The 17032-nt window shown below is 33.0% G+C and overlaps 2 protein-coding genes across 2 annotated transcripts; one reads left to right on the top strand and one right to left on the bottom strand.

Moving 5' to 3' along the window:
* The first annotated feature begins 6980 nt into the window (after positions 1-6980).
* LOC137836276 (protein ULTRAPETALA 1-like) lies at positions 6981-11303 on the top strand. The gene is made up of 3 exons (XM_068645079.1): positions 6981-7606; positions 8859-9183; positions 10944-11303. Exons 1-3 carry the CDS (start codon positions 7396-7398, stop codon positions 11116-11118), a joined length of 711 nt encoding a protein of 236 aa, XP_068501180.1. The 5' UTR covers positions 6981-7395; the 3' UTR covers positions 11119-11303.
* A 1245-nt stretch (positions 11304-12548) lies between these two features.
* LOC137836169 (H/ACA ribonucleoprotein complex non-core subunit NAF1-like) lies at positions 12549-15330 on the bottom strand. The gene is made up of 3 exons (XM_068645043.1): positions 14654-15330; positions 13954-14031; positions 12549-13777 (listed from the first exon to the last, which is right to left on the bottom strand). Exons 1-3 carry the CDS (start codon positions 15197-15199, stop codon positions 12770-12772), a joined length of 1632 nt encoding a protein of 543 aa, XP_068501144.1. The 5' UTR covers positions 15200-15330; the 3' UTR covers positions 12549-12769.
* Positions 15331-17032: the final 1702 nt, after the last annotated feature.

Genomic DNA, 17032 nt, shown 5'->3' on the forward strand with positions numbered 1-17032 from the left:
CATTTATATGATATTGTCCCTCTTCAAAATACTTCTATATTTTTATGATATTGGACTTTGAAGCTTGAAACTTCTCCACTTGATCTTTCCATAAATATTGTATTGTTCTTTCATCTTTTTCTCTGTTAGACGCTTTAAGAGGAAACTTTTTTTTATTTGAAGGTTTCAATGTATCTTAATCATTTGTTGAACCTTGAAGTCTTTCTATATTTGTATATTTTTAATCATTTAAGCTTGATTTTTCTTTTCTCAGTGTTTGCACAAATCTCATTTTGTAACACCTTTGTTTTCCCATTAAGTGCTCTATATATAAACTTTCAATTTGATATAACTTTGTATCTTCATGCTGTAAATAATTTTTTGAAATAATTTAAACATTATAATCAATAATAATTTAATCAAATGAGTATCACTGAATCATATACTTTTAATTCCAAAATATAATTTATAAAAAATTTCTATTCAAAAACCTTATAAGTCTGTATAAGTTTTAAATGTGGAAGGAAAACTAAGATTTATTTCTCAAAAACTTAATTTCAAAATCAAATATGTAATAAATCATATCTCTGTTTTTTTGAAAATATTCTAGTTTAACACTGTATTTTTGAAAAATTTTCAATCCTTGTTTCATTTTGATCATTGAGGCGTATCAATACATAGTATAGTTTATAATCATCATATAATATATATATATATATATATATATTATTCAATAATCATTAAAAAAATTAAGATATATATTTTTCGAATTGTTTTGTTTCACGTTCCCATAAATAATTTATCATTCATTTGAATAAAAAATTTGATTTGTATAAGTTAATATTATCAAACGAGGTTAGAAAATAATCTAGAAATGTTAGAAAACATTTTTATAACACAAATATTAAGTTTAAACACTCCTTGATACGTTAGACTGTTTAACATGTAGAAAATGAAGAGAGTGTTTAACATGTAGAAAATGAAGAGAGCGTTTAACATGTAGAAAATGAAGTGATTGTCTAACAAGTTCATTGTAACTGTTTCTTCTAACTCGTTGTTTCCTTTGGAACCGTATAGTATGTTGAGCATCTAGAGAATATCTAGTGAGACCGTCTAACACGTCTTTGTACTATGAAATAATCTATCAGGTCTTTGCACAGTGAGACTATCTAGCGTTTTATGTAGATTTTGACTTTACTTACTTGAACAAGAGACTGTCTAATGAGCTTAATTCTAAGAAACCGTTTAACAATTTTAATATTGTAGGACCATCTAACAAGTTTAATCTTGATAGACCATCTAATGTGTATTTGTCATACAATAACTTTTTTAAAAACCTTAACATATCTTATAGTGTTTATTATCATCAAAACTCATAGACTCTCTTATTATAAGACTATCTAATGGGTATTAGATTGTTTATCTGGTACTGGACCGTGTAACGTCTTAACAAGTGTCTAGCATTGTAGCTTAGGTTCTAGTACATTAACTAACTTCCGTGGTCAACTATTTCATTCAGAACCAAATCCAACCTAGATGAAAGTAGAAACTTGATTATTGATTTGGTTACCTTTAACATCTTAAGCTAAATCTTTGTTATTTCACGACCATTCATGTAGATTATAGAATTCCCATTACTCACATCCATCTCAGGCTTCCCTCTAATACTAAGCTTCAAACTTATTATCTCATTAGGCTTCTCTCCCTCCTGATATCAATCTGCTACATCCAAATTCAACAAAACAATAAACCAATATAATAAAAGTAGTCTTCATATAAAACCAAAGACAAACACTAATACAAACATAAAACACTAGATATTGGGGCATTAAATGGCCATGGGGATCGAGACTAACGTGTTGTGATAAACCACTAATTCACTTCCTCATTCAATGCTCTTGATTATAGATTTCAATTTCATATTTGGGAACGAGGGTTTGGTTTCATATTGGGCATGGATGCAACTTGGAAATAAACTTTTCGGTTACATTTGGGAACAAGGTTTCAATTTCGAATTTGGGATTCAGTTTCATTTTCAATTTCAATTTTAGGACTGAATCAATGAAGATGTTGGAGATTTGGAACCAACATGCATTGTTGGGAATTTGGGAACCAATCGTACGTTTTGGATGTTGGACAATTGAGTACCAAAATATGATGTGAGTTCTTGGGGATTGGAATGCAATTTTTTAATTGTATTTAATTTTACCCATGGATTTCAAAATATTACCCATGCTAATTGTTTTTCCACCATAAAACATTTGTAGGTAAATGGTTGATGATTAACACACTTTTCCATATTTTCTTATTTTGGTCAATAATGATATTACATACAGATAGATGAGTGGTTACAATAAAATTTTCCACTATAATAAATTAATGGGTAATTTATCTGTGGGAAATTGATATTTTGAATGAAACTAATGTTTGAAGTAAATTGAGTATGATTTGATTTATTTGCTGTGAAAGTTTGTGTTGAATTGAATCAATCTAGAAAACTAAGATTTTTGTTGATTAAAATGTAATTTGCTCTGATCTTTGGTTAAAGATATCTTTTCTTTTTGAACTATTTAAAACGAGTTTAAGTTTACTTGAGTACTTTTAGAACTCTGAATAAGATTAAGATAATTGACTCTTGGAATTGATAGTTTTCAAAACTAATAAGAAAGGGTATGAAGAACCCAACTTGATGTAGTTCAACTAGTTTTAGAATTCTACAAATAATGCAAACTCGTTTGGTGTCCCATATACTCGTTGGAAAATTTTGAAATTAGAAAACCTAAGAGCATTGGTTATTGGAAAGCCACTTTTGTTGGGTGAATTTGGTCTTGGTGGTTTGCTCGATGGACAAGTAATGTTTTTCCATAGGAGAAATTTAGGAAATTAAAAACAGAGAGCATTGATTGTTGGGAGAAATGATTTATTCGTTGTGTGAGCAATGTTCTCGTTGGGTGAAATTGGTCCTAGGGCTCGGTTGCTAAGCAATTTAGTGACTCGCTAGGCAAGGATGTATGTTGTGCATAGGTGAATCATGATTGTGAGATGTTCTAGTATTTTTAAAAGTTAAATTTCTGTATGATTATATGATTTATTGGGATGTTGAATGAATTATTAATCATGCAGAAGTATGATTGAGACATAGTATTTTTGGGAAAGGAAATACTGTGTTGAGATTATTTATGATATGCATTGAATTAGAGATTCATCTAGAATCATATAGATAAAATTATTAGGTGGTGAGACTCGATGGAGGTTCATATAAATGAATGTGGTTTGAAAGATAGTTGGTCTAACTGGTCATATTGATTATTGATTTACTCTGTCATATGAGAGAATTTAGTTCCTATATTCATGAAGTTCTATGGAGAGATAGTACAAGGAAGGTAATATAACATGTACATATCTCCGAGTCAAATTCAACGCATGTGTTTTCCAGAAGAAGAGTTGAACATCTGTGTATGTATGTTAGTAGATTTCCGACCTGAGTGACAAAATATGAATTATTTTGTAAAAACTTAATTGTTTAGTATAATGTAAGGGATGAAGTTTGAAAGTTTGAGATGTTTGTAACTTGTTTGAATTGAATTTTAAATTCATGTTAATATCTTTTAAAAATCTTTAGCTTACCTTTTTTTGTTGTATTTATTTAAAATTTGATGATCGTGTGTTATGCAAGAACATGAGATAAAACTTTATAATCAGCAGATGAGATTTTTTTTTTCTTTTGATGTTCTGTTTTAACATATATGTATATTTAAAAATCCAAGAGATATCATTTTGTAAATATTTAATAATAATGTAAATGATATACATTTTCGCACATCCACATATATATATATTCACGTGTATCATATAATTTTGTAGATAATGAAACTAAGAATGTTATGTTAAAAGTCAAGTTAATTTTTTAAATTTACTAGAAAATTAATAGTAATAAATTACTATTTTGATGAAAAATTAACTAGGCACAAGACAATTGGATCACCTAGTAATTTTGAAGACACTAGTCCCACATTTTGTGAGGGAATAATAGTGATGGGTAAAATTGATGAATTGTCCTAAAAAAAGATTGTTAAAAGGAAAAGATGAAAGGGTTTGTGGTTAGTTGGGAAGGACCATGGGAGAAGAGTTACACGTGGATATGTGCTAGAAAGTGGCACACCAAGGTGTGTGAAGCTTATGTTATGAAGGTGGAGAATCCTAGGTGTTTATAAAAATCCACACTGGTTCCATTTTATACCAAGTACTAAAAATTTAACTGGATCGCCACCACCGCCGGTGTCCAATGGAATCTCTCATGTGATGTTGCAAAAGTACTCCTCATAGAGCCACTCTCATACACAGTCCAAGTACTGTGTGATCATTAAAGTGGGAAAGTCTACCATCATTATAATCAGTACTTTGTCGTTGAAATACACACCACACATAATAACAATAATAATAGTTTTGGATTCTCATAACTTGTAAAAGTCATCTAGTAGATTATCTACTTCACTCACACTGCACTTGTTGGAATAGTAGTTGGCTTTGTGGACTCAACTGTTTCAAACCAAAAGAGCAACATTTTCGTGCCTTCACAAATACCCTCGCCACGATTGCATGCCACAGTGAAATATACCTATTTTACCTTTTCTTTCCCAATATGGTCATTTTACATGTCCTGATAAAAAAAATGTGTCACTGTAAAAAATATACCTTTTGCATTTTCTTTCCTAATATGGGCTATTCCACATCCCATGATAAAAGATGAGACCATGGAATCAATACATATCTTGTGCACTTTGGTAAATTCATGATGGTATTATAGCAGCTTCCGCCACCACCAACACAAGTTTATCTGAGGGCCCCAATCAACTGACTAAGTTGTGTAATTGAGACTAAAAATCAAGATGCACAAGTTCCTTTCCAAGATAAAGATGTCCCTTTGTAATCTCAACTTGATCAATCACTTTATGGATGGGGACACTAATTAACATAGTAAAAATTGTGGAGATTTTCCTCCACACAAGCCAAAAAAACTTCACAAAAACAGTCTTTAAAGTAAAGACTTTGTTAAAGTATTATGTTAGATGAATCACGAAACTAATAGTTCTAATTAATCTACAATATAACATCCCAGTAATTGTGGCGACCTATGTGGGACTTTTAAGACTTTAACTCAGACAGTGCAAAATGTGATGATCTTACTGAAGTTGGAAGTACATACATATAAAGATACAGTAGGAGGAGCAAAAATCTTTTGTGGTTGAGTTGAGGCAAGACATGAAGAGTGAAATAATAACTGCTGGACCAGACATAGATTTCTTAATCAACGGCTTCTCTAATTGCTAAATATTCTCCAGAATCAAATCTATTGAATGTCACACTTTGCCTGCACTTTTAGTTGCAGAACAGACATGTATTGGATTAGCTAGTAGAGTGATAGGAGACCGGATCAGCCACCTAGTATTTGCAATTTGTCTGCCTATGTTGCTCCGTCCAAGTTGTGGTGGGGTTGTTGCTTCTCTTAAACGGCCAATATTAGGATGTCATGTATGACTATTAATTGGTTTTTTGGTACTTCAGGCATCATGATGTACATTGGCTTTGTGTGCATTTGAGCAAATTAAAAATGGTAACATGCTTAAGTCTATAAAAATGCAACCAAGAGTTTAGAACCACATGTGTAAGTTAACAGATTTTAAATCACAGTTTTGTTGCTGTCTTTGATGATACTGGAAATGATAGACAAATATAGTTTATACTACCTCAAATGTAATAGTATTATTGTGTCATGGAAACTCAAAATCTTGATGTTGTGGCTAAAATGACAGACATTTTTTAAAACCTTTCTAACTACTAAAATCTAAGTAATAATAGAACAAAAGCTTGTTATTGGACTCCTACAAGAGTTTAGGTACACGAAGGCTGCCACACCATAAGAAATGGCAATTAGAAACAAATTCAGAGCTTTAAAAGCATTAGTCCTGACAGTTTACAGCAACTAAGCTGTGTGTGTATTTTATATATATAAAATTTTGTATTGTAGTGAATAATAATCAACAAAATATTATTGTTTTTTTTTTCTGGGGGAGATTTTTCATGTCGTACCTGATTAAGGGAAAGGTATATTCCTTTGATAAACTATCACGCCATTTTGATCGAGTCCCGGTAAAGAGATGAGAACTTTATTCAGTGTGTCTGTATCAAGTTCTCTAATAAAGACTTTACCAATTTTGTTGAATGAGTTTTTGACACATTAACTGTGGTGTTGGGATTCAGAAAGTCTTCTGCCATATATGGAGACAGATAAAGAATCAATTCTCCTCTCATCACCTTATGTTGTTACAAGTCTTAACGTATATACCATATATCACCACCGTGGTGGTTGCGGCTGGAGTAACGTCTGATGTAATTGTAGTAATCAAAACAAAATGGAAAAAAATTACAATATTGCTTTCGTGTTGAATGCATGAGTTAATGTAGTCACCGTCTTTGGTCGTCCCTTCAATTATTCATGGCCGTTGTATACATGATCACTAAGTAATGCTATTAATTATATAGAGTATGACAAAACAACACATGGAGGATTTAAATTCTGAATAAGGCATGTAATATAATGTTTTGGAACGTAAAATCTCCTTAGTCCAAGTAATAGTATCTGCAGTTTAACATTGGTTCTGTACTTCTGTGTTGCATTACCTTAAAAGTAAAAACTTTGAACCAAACCCTTTGGCTTGTTGTAGTTACCATTTGACAACCTACTAAAATTGACTCAGATCCATGATGTCGTAAAATGAATTGCAGCTTATGCAGAAGAGAATCCAATTCTCATTCCATGACGGCAAAACACCACTTTATTTTTTTTATCTCCCCTTTTTTTCAAAAAAAAGGCCTCTTTCTCTCTAAATTCGTTCCATTATTTATGCAAAATCATAATATTTAGAAACTATCCCCTAAAAATGGTTTCAGTTAAAGTAAAAAATAAAATAAAAAACAAAAACACAGACTATCACACGAATATCAAAAACCTAGTCTGGTTTCATGAGATGATTTCCCTATAAACTTTTGTTTTCTCTCTCTATATCTCTCTTTATATATCAATATCCTCCCTCATCTCATGACATATCATATCATGCATAGCAAGTAGCACCCTAAGCCTTTTAACCCCTTCACCTCACTCACAACATTTGTTTGGCTACGCCAGCTCATTCATTTATTCATTCAACCCCATCACCAACCCCTCAGTATCTCTCTCTTTTCTTCTCTCTCTCTCTCTCTCTCTCTCTCTCTCTCTTCTCAAACATTTCAACGTTTCTGTGTCAGATCTCAAGGCTTAACGTTGTGTTGGGTCGTCTTCGGCATCGCGTTGCCCTTGGTATTCGATTTTACACCCACATCGTTTTCTGGTAAAAAACAGAGTCTTTTGAAGGGAAAATGGCGAACGGGTTAGAGAGAGAAAGTGGGTCGACGATATTCAGTGAGGAGGAGCTGAGAGAGGTGAGTGGGGTGAAGCGTGTCGGGGACTATGTCGAAGTCACGTGCGGGTGCACGAGCCATAGATATGGTGACGCTGTTGGAAGACTTAGGGTTTTCGTTAATGGGTACCTTGAAATCACTTGTGAATGCACCCCTGGTTGTCAAGAAGGTCTCTTTCTCTCTCCAAAGATGAGGGTTTTTGTTTTTGTTTCGTTTTGTTTCGTTTTGTTTTGTGTGAGTGTTTTTGTGTTGTGCATGTCTTTGGTTTGTGTTGAGATGAGTTTTTTTGACGTTGATGGGTGTCATTATGGGGTTGTTTTGATCTGCTTCGGGTTTTGAGTTTGTGATGGTGCGTTCATACAGTTGAACTGTATGTTGATTTGTCTCACTGAACTTATTGGTTTGGTATACTACACGATCGGGCTTGGAGGGTGTTTGTTTTTGTTGTGTGCAATTGTGGAAGATTTTCAAACAACACCTGTCCTTTTTTCTGTTTAAACGTGTCTTTCTTCTTTATGAAGGAGACCTTTTTGTTGTTTGTATATAATAACGTGGCGTAACCATTATGTTATATCGTTACTCCATGTTTGTTGAAAGTGATCGAAGTCTGTTTGGCAGAGTAGACTGTTTGTGTGATCCTATGGTATTATTATTAGTTTATAATATGTAATGAGTTTTGCTCATGAGTTTGGTTCTTGTCCCTGATGGCATATTCTCTTATGTTAGGAATGAATGTGATTGATTGCTGTTTGTATTTGTCATGAACCATCCGTTCCACTTGAGTAGTTTTTAATTGTTGGGTACTGAGTTGAACGAGTACCTTCGGCAGAGACTGAAAATAGAATCTAATTCTTTCAATCACTATGCATATGCTTTGTCTAGTTGTATTTGTTCCACTTATTAGATGTCTGCGTTATTTTTGATTCCACAAGAATGTATAGAAGGATTAATACCTTGATGCATGCGAATTAAAGAAAAACAAAAATTAATGACTATTACTTAGCAAATCTTGTTCGCCTCGCAGCATGTGATATTTTTAAGTAATCGTTTCTACAAAATATACATGAAATACCGACTTAAGAAAATGATTTCATAGAGTAATGTAAAACCATGCCAATATGATTTGAACTTGAAAGCTCATACAGATCAACAATTAAGGAAGAGATCACATGATCAAGTGTGGATAAGAATCCTGAAAATTCACTCATAAATAAATAAAAGAAAGGATTTCATGGGCCCTCTGGTGAAGTTGAGAGGGGAAAGTAAGCTCTAATAGCCTAGTTCTTGAAAAAGAAAAACCTTTTTTCTGATATTTGATTCTAGACTTTGTTTGCTATGCATTGTTGCACCTTTTTCTTTTGTGATAGTGTTTTTCTTCCAAATGACCCTTTTTATTTGCATGAACGTTGCTTTATTGATAGCCAAGTTGACTCCTTCTGCATTTGAGAAACACTCTGGAAGAGAGACTGCTAGGAAATGGAAGAATAATGTCTGGGTAATTGTTAATGGTGAGAAGGTTCCACTGTGTAAAACAGTACTGCTCAAATACTATAATCAGGTGTCAAAAGCTGCAAATGGCTCCCATAGATCCCAAAATGGCCGTGCTTGTCACCGTGATGAGTTTGTTCGCTGCTCTAGGTGCAATAAAGAGCGTAGGTTTCGTCTGAGAACTAAAGAGGAATGCCGCATTCACCATGATGCTTTGGCAGATGCAAATTGGAAATGTTCTGATCTTCCATATGACAAGTATGTTTTTTTCGCTTATATATGGTACACTTTTACTGAGAATTAAAATATAAATGAGCAACTCATATTTTAATTGTCGGTGGCTTGTTTTGTTATAAAGTCCATCTATTAGATTGATGTTAATAAATTCACCATGCTTTGAACGCTTTCATTGATGCCAATAGCACTGTCTATTTAAAATGTTATATTGTTGGAAGTGATATGGCCACTTTCCAAGTTGAACCAATAGCTTTTGTCTTTTCTTAATCTTGAGTAAGATTTGAAGCTGTAGTAGCCAATACTTGCAAATTTGCAGAGTGCTATGCAAGCTATAGCATACAGTCTTTGTGATAGTATCATGAAGTCTCAAGCTGGGAGTGTTTAAGCACGCCTGGTTGTAAGGAATGTTTGGTAGCATCTTTAGTGATAAAATTAGATATTTTTTAAGCAATTTTTTCAGATTTTTATGTGTTTGGTTGTATCTGTTCATGAGTTAGTTGAATTATTATTATACAGACTTAAAGTGTGTCATCTGTTGTTGTTACAAGTACATAAGTACCAGTATTTCAATTTGGCCAGAAGCTGTGCATTCTAGATTTAATGATTTATACAGGAATTCAAAAATGGAAGAGGGGCAAAAATATGCTGAAGCTAGCATTTTACAAGGTCTTATCAAGGAAATGATGAGTGCAATTGCAGTGTACGACAGAAGATATTGAAATAGACTGACTACTGATTATTTCAAATTTTCGAAATTGTGAAGTGATGTGTTTGCAGTAGATTGAATATCTTTTTTCAGCAAAAAATCACAATTGGCAATTATTTAAAGACCATCTCCTGAGACAATATGGGCATAATTCAGTTACAGGAATGTAGTTGAAAAACAGTATGGGTCTTACTGTTCCCATGATTTTATTTTCTCCTGAATTTAAAATGGAAACTATTCGTAACCGTAGGAGCTTATGGTTTGAGATAATATTTTTTTATTTACATTTTTAAGTACAAAAATAATGCCTTGTTTCTACATTGTTTTCTGTTTTAAGATGTTTCTACAAGAAACAGTGATAAAAAAAAAGTTTCATTATTTCCCATTTGAATTTCTGAAAACAGAAGACAAAGTACAAAGGAGGTGACACTTTTGTAATTAAAAGTAAAAACAGAAAAGGAAAACAAAAATTGTTTTCTAGATAGCCCAAAATTTATAAAATAGTTTTTTTATAAGTGTTTTGGCAACATGTTCATCTTCCATCCACTACTGGCAAATGCTTCTTACTGCTTAGACTGTTATTGCTATAGCTCCACTGTCTGCTGTTTATGCTATTATTATATTCGAACTAGATAGCTTCTAGAACTTCATTATTGTTGACTTTAAATGTATACCATCACTTTGATCAGCTATTACCCGTTATTTCCAGTTATCTGTGCACTATGTCCATTTTCTCCTTTCAGTGACTGATCACCACCCTTTTATTTTAATAATAAAATACTCTTTGCTTGAGATTTGCAACCAATGACAATGGATAGATTGTTACCCCCACTTTGGAGGCGAAGGACAAGCTGCTGATGGGTATCTTGTATTCTTATCCATTACAAAGAGTTATCTAAAAGCATTTTGGTAGAAGTACTCAAGTAGATACATGGTTTTATTTTATATCCAGCATACATCAAATTGGTCTATTTAGACAGTATTGGCTTGTTTATGTTATTGCACATTTGTCATTACTGAAAGTATCTCGTTATATACATTTTTGGAGCAATTAATAATGGTAATTATGTTTCAGAATTACATGTGAAGATGAAGAGGAAAGGGCAAGTCGTAGAGTTTACAGGGGATGCACTCGTTCACCAACATGCAAAGGTTGCACTTCTTGTGTCTGCTTTGGCTGTGATATCTGCCGCTTTTCAGATTGCAGCTGCCAGACTTGTGCTGACTTTACAAACAATGCCAAAGCTTGACTGCTTCATATTCAGCTATTTTCTCACTCGTTAATGTGACCTATTTATGCCTCCCTATAAGAAGAATATGTTTAATTTAATTTCCTAATTTCTCATTACCAGTCTGACTGAGTTCACCATTCCTTGTTCTCACTGTGACTGGATCATAAATTTCAATCTCAGCAATTTATTTTCACTCTTTCTAATCCCTCTCTCTCTCTATCTATCTATCTCCTTTTATGTTTGTTCATATATTATTATCATGAAGGAAAAATTGTTAAAAAAAGGGGTGGCAGGGTGGTGATTTGATATGCAATGGATGGTGACATAGCCATAATAATGCAGTAGCCGACCAGCTCCGTGTTTTGGACAATTATTGCCTCCTCGTCGATGCTTTGTTATTCAGTCCTCAATATTGGCTTTGGAGATGAGTGTGCTTTCTTTATATATGAGCCACATGTTATTTGTTCAAGTATAAATGATTCCAAAGGAAACTGAGTGGTTGCTTATTATGTTCTCTTTTTTAAAAATATACTTTTTCATCTTTTTTTAGCTCAGACAACCAAGGCCACGTTTATGTCTTTTTGCCTCTGAATGGTATGCAAACATTAAACATTTCTGTTCGATTTCATCTGAAAATGGTTTACTTGGTCTATTAATAGGTATTCAAGTTTAAAATTAGTTCTTAATTATTAAATTTTAAAAAATGAAAATAGCTTTTATCATAAAAAATGTTATCATCTATATGGATTATATTGTGATAACATAGTTAGATTTATTTTACTGATAATATATTATATTTGAAAAAAAAAAGATAAAATGTGAGGAGGTAAAAGCTCATTTCAAAAATATCATTTTAAATTTTTAAATTAAAGACTTCAAATTATCAAACAAACAAACTTTTATGCCTTTTGATTTCGTAGGTGCATAACTCAAACTCATTCCAGCTCCCTCTGAGGTATGTAAAATGGTTTAGGCCTGAAAAAGCTTCAAGGTTTGTTTGTAAAAGGAGGAAGATGACATTTTAGATTACAATGACAAAAAATTTGCCCTGAGCTTAGAAGAGTAGGTTTCAGAAATTGTTAGAAAAAAATTTAATATAAATATTTCCAATTATTCTTCTGATCATTGGCTCATTTTTCTTATTATCTAAATTTTTTTGCATAAAAAGATTCTTAGCAATATATATTAACTTGATTGTTTCTAAATACACATTCTACTTAGTTTAAGAAATCATAAAATCAAAAGAAAGTCGTTAGGGACTCTAATTACAGAGTTTAAAGAAGTACATTAGGGATGCTAAAAGTCATTTCTCTTGAGACATACAGGAATTGTTTGTAATTATTACGATAGATCCTTAAAAAGGGAGCTTCTAACAGTGGGAGGAATAAATTGGGCTTTCTAGGATGAGGTTACATGAACATACATTGGCATGATTCAGGCATTGGAAGTAAACAAACAAAACAATCAGCACCCATCTATTCAAATCCATATAACTTTCAACCACAAATGATGCCTTTAATTTGATATTAGAAACTTAACTACTTCAAAAACTTGCCTAATTCGTTTCAAAATTCAATAGGCTTACAAGAAATTTACATTTGTAATACATTCCTTGCAAAATGGCCGAACTCGAGAAATCAGTTCAGTGTGCAATAGACCACAATGAACTTCACTTGGCTGGTCGCCACCCTTTCCTTCCTGCACCATGAAATGTTTTTCTACCACGATTACCAGATGGACGTGGATGAAACTGAGGGGGGGCACCAGAATTGGATGGAAATCCCTGTTGTGCAGGTGGCTGAATCTGTTGGAAGGGTGATCCCATCCCAAATGCCATTTGGTTTTGACCAACAAGCCCTGTTGCATATATGGATTGAGCAAACATATTGGGCTGCATCCCAGGTAGCATAGTTGTGGAAAGAGATCCCTGATTGCCATGTAATTGCTGTTGAAATGGAATTCCTGGCATTGGCAGCTGGGGAGGAATTTGAGTGTTTTGTGGGAACCATGATAGGCCATTTGCAGGAAAACCATTAGGAAACATGGCATTCTGTGGGTGCTGTGGAAATGCTCCGTTTGTCCAAACTCCATTTGTAGCAAAGTTGGGGGGCGCTGCGTTTAAGTGGGGAAATGATGGAACTGTGGCAGTTCCCCCCAAAAGAGTTTGTCCAATACTTGGAAAAGGAGGACAATTTCCGTGAGTAAGCAAAGGTGCAGCAGGTGCGTCAGGGATGGTTGGTGCCACATGCTCTTTAGGTGAAAATTTCTTTCTGTTGTTTTTTTTCTTGGCATGATTTTGATCATTTACACCTCTTTTTGTCGTTCTATGCATTCTCTTGTGTTCAGCCTCTTTTTCATCATCTGAAAACTCCATTTCGTCAGATAACTCTTCATCATTCGCACCAGATGCATCGTACCCTTTCCTATAAAGATCCTGGTTATTAAGCACATGATCAGCAAATTCTGGAACAAACGAGATCAAGGTTCCCTCATTGATCCCTGTAGGAACTTCACTTTCAGAATTGTATCTCACAACATAATAAGGGTTCTTGACTGGTCCAAAGATTTCATCAATTAAACCTAGTGGTTTTCGGCTTTCAGTCAACCAAAGAATAGAACCCTCATTAAGAGGGTCATGCTTCTCCACTCCTTCCACAACGACTTGAGCACCAAGAGTCTGAAAAATGAGAAACTTCATTATGATGATCCCAACACTATTCAACACCCTTTCTATTCTATTCCTATTGCCATTTTAACATACACGCACACTTAATTAAGCAACTAAAGAAGCTAAATTTGAAATCAATGATGGAATGCCTATTTTCATTAGAGACAGGGATACTGTAGACTTACAGAAGTAATGATTCCCACTGGCAACATTTGATGGTGTGGTTCTAAAGCAGCATTGACAGGAGGAACAGCGGGCAGATTCTGCATAAGTTGACAACACCATTCAAAAGAATACACAAAAACACAATAAAATTGCATATAGCAATGATCCGAGTCATCATCAAGTTACTCAGACTACTTCCACTAATTGACTTTCTTCACCTGTGTGTGTATTGTCTTAAACATCACGAGATTTTCAAATTTCTTGTATTCTAATTCAAAATTCCTAATAAAACTCCAATGTAAAGGGTCAAACTTTGTCGTATTTGGTTTGAAAAATGTTTTCACTTAGTTTCTTAGTTTTAGAAGTTCATACAGAAGGAAATAGAGAAAAACAACTTTTTCTTATTTCCCATTTTCAATATTTACTGTGTAAACACCCGGAAAACAGGAAACATTGCAAAAATAGAAAAAATAAATCCCAAACAAAACTATCTTTGAGACAAAAACTGGAACAAAAATATTCTCGCAGAAAAACCAAACTAAAATATACATCTTAGGAATGAAATGAAAGGATCCAAACCCATCACACCTATCTCAATTACCATAAACAACAGCATAACACAAAACACTTTACACCCTCACAGTAGACAACATGTTCTTTAAATGTTAATTCCAATGAAGAATGAAATTAGCAATATGACTAAAATAAATAAAACAACACCTGAAGCTCGTTCTTTGACCTGATGGGTCCAACTCCAGCATCACCATCTTCCTCATCATGATCACCATCAGCATCAACCATGCTCCAACTAGCCATCTTTTCTTCATCGGAGCTACTTATCTCGCCTTCTTCAACTTCTACCTCTTTGTCATCATCACTCTCCTCTTCGCTATCACTACTGCTACTGCTGCTACTACTACTGCTGCTACTGCTGCTGCTACTACTACTTTCACTACCAGAATCAGGACTTTCAGACCCAGAATTTTCACTTCCGCTTTCACTATCACTATCACTTCCTGTATCATCCTTATCACCGTTCTCCTCAATAGAAAGAGAAGAACCCAACAAATTGATCTTCTCCACAGCTTCCTCAATAGGAGCAACACAACCCAAAGTCGCCAACTTTTCCGTCTCCGCTTCCTGGGTCTCCACCCCAATTGGATTCGGGTCAATATCCAACCGATTCTCGTGTTGAGAAGCCGTTGTTGTATCTACCCCAATAAGAATCGGGTCGACATTGAACCCGTCTTCGTGTTGGGAAGCCATTATAACCTACTTTCAGCACGAAATCGAAACCAAAAGCGGGTATTTTCGAATTCAAAGGGAGGAATTTGGGTAGTTTAGTGTCGTCGCTTAAACCCTAGGCGCTAGGGGTTTTTGTATTGTATGCAACCTTTATATGGGAAGAAAAACGATATGTTATATATAGAATTTAATTTCCCAAATAAACCTTTTTTCAAAAAAATTACACAAATATTTTTATAAACCCTTTTTTTAATTACACAAAGAAATGAGAAACACTATGAAAATAACAGGTTTTTATGTTAAGAGAAAAATAATAGAAAAAAAATGGAAGAGGGAAGTAGGTTAATTTAAATAGATAAAAACAGATGGGAAATAACGAGTGGTTTAAATTTCTTTCTTTCTTTCTTTTTTTTCTTTTATTTTATTTTCTTCATCAAACACACTCATTTTGTTTTCTTCTTTTCACAATTTTCTTTTCTATTCTAACACGTAAAAGATAAATGATATTTTACAATCAAAAGAAGTCATTTTGTTATCATCAGGTAAGTATGTGTTTGAATAGGGTTGATAAAATTGTTTACGAATAAAATTATTTTTTATTAAATTAGTTTCGAAATGGTGTGATTTTTGTTTGAATCTTCTTATTGTAAAAGTAAGTTAACTGTAAAATTGAGTATACTTTTTTTAACGTGAAAATTACTTAAAGTTGCCTCAACTCAATTAAATATAGATCAAAATACATTCTTAAAATAAATGAAATATTTGTAAATTTTCAAAAATTATATTTATTAAATTTGCAATGTGATTTACCATAATCTAAGATGAAATTTGAACACAGTAAAAATCCTACCAGCAATAATTCTAAATATATAATGTAATTGAATATGTGATCTATGAATTAGAGACTATTTGAGATAATTTACTTGTATATTCCCTTAATCTACAGTTTTTTAATGTGTTTCATATTTTAAAATGTACATAGTAAATAGTAAAAAAATTATTTTCTTTGCAACTTAAAAAATATTTGAAAAGATAATTATCCATAATAAGTGTACAGTCGAGTGATGCGATAGGATTTGGATCGTAATAAAATAAAATTGTTTTTTTGTTCATATTGGATTTTTTTTACCCTTTTTTAAGCAGTTTCTTCCTGTACTCCTACATTTTTCTTTCTGCACCCCCACAATGTTATATGTAAAGACTAAACTGTCCTTATTATTTTTTAAAAACCCTAAAATGCACTTGAATTGTATTTATTTTTTTTTGCATTCTGGATTATGAAATCTGAAAAAATTTTGGATTGACACTTTTGGTAAAATTTCGGATCCACCAATTTGTAATTCAAAATATGCATTTCACATTCAAAAATCCATCATTCAAAAAAAACATTCTGAATCCACTAATCCGTAACAGAAATATGTATTCCGGATTCAGAAATCCATAATTAAAAAAAAAAACATTCTGGATCCACCAATCCGTAACAGAATTAGGCTTCCGAATTCAGCAATTCAAAAATCAATAATTTATGCAAAATTTGTTTCCATAACACCCCCTTATCTAGAAAAAAAAATGATTTAGTTTCGGATTGATGAATCCGTAGCACACTCCTAGATCCCAATTTTCGGTAACTACGGTGTCCTTTTTCAAATAAAAGGTCAAGATCAGTTTTGGGATTTAGAAAATTGTGAGGGTGCAGGAAGAAGAAGCCCCTTTTTTATTTTAGTTTTTTGGGCTAGTTTGCTTTAGGCTCATTACCTTTTTTGTTTTCAGCTTGATATATTTTTATATTTTTTTCTCTGTAAGATATATAATATAGATTGTTTCTTCCTATTCTTGCATTTCCTATATTCTTTT

This window comes from Phaseolus vulgaris, chromosome 11 (genome assembly GCF_000499845.2).
Source record: "Phaseolus vulgaris cultivar G19833 chromosome 11, P. vulgaris v2.0, whole genome shotgun sequence".
Taxonomy (NCBI): Eukaryota; Viridiplantae; Streptophyta; class Magnoliopsida; order Fabales; family Fabaceae; genus Phaseolus; species Phaseolus vulgaris.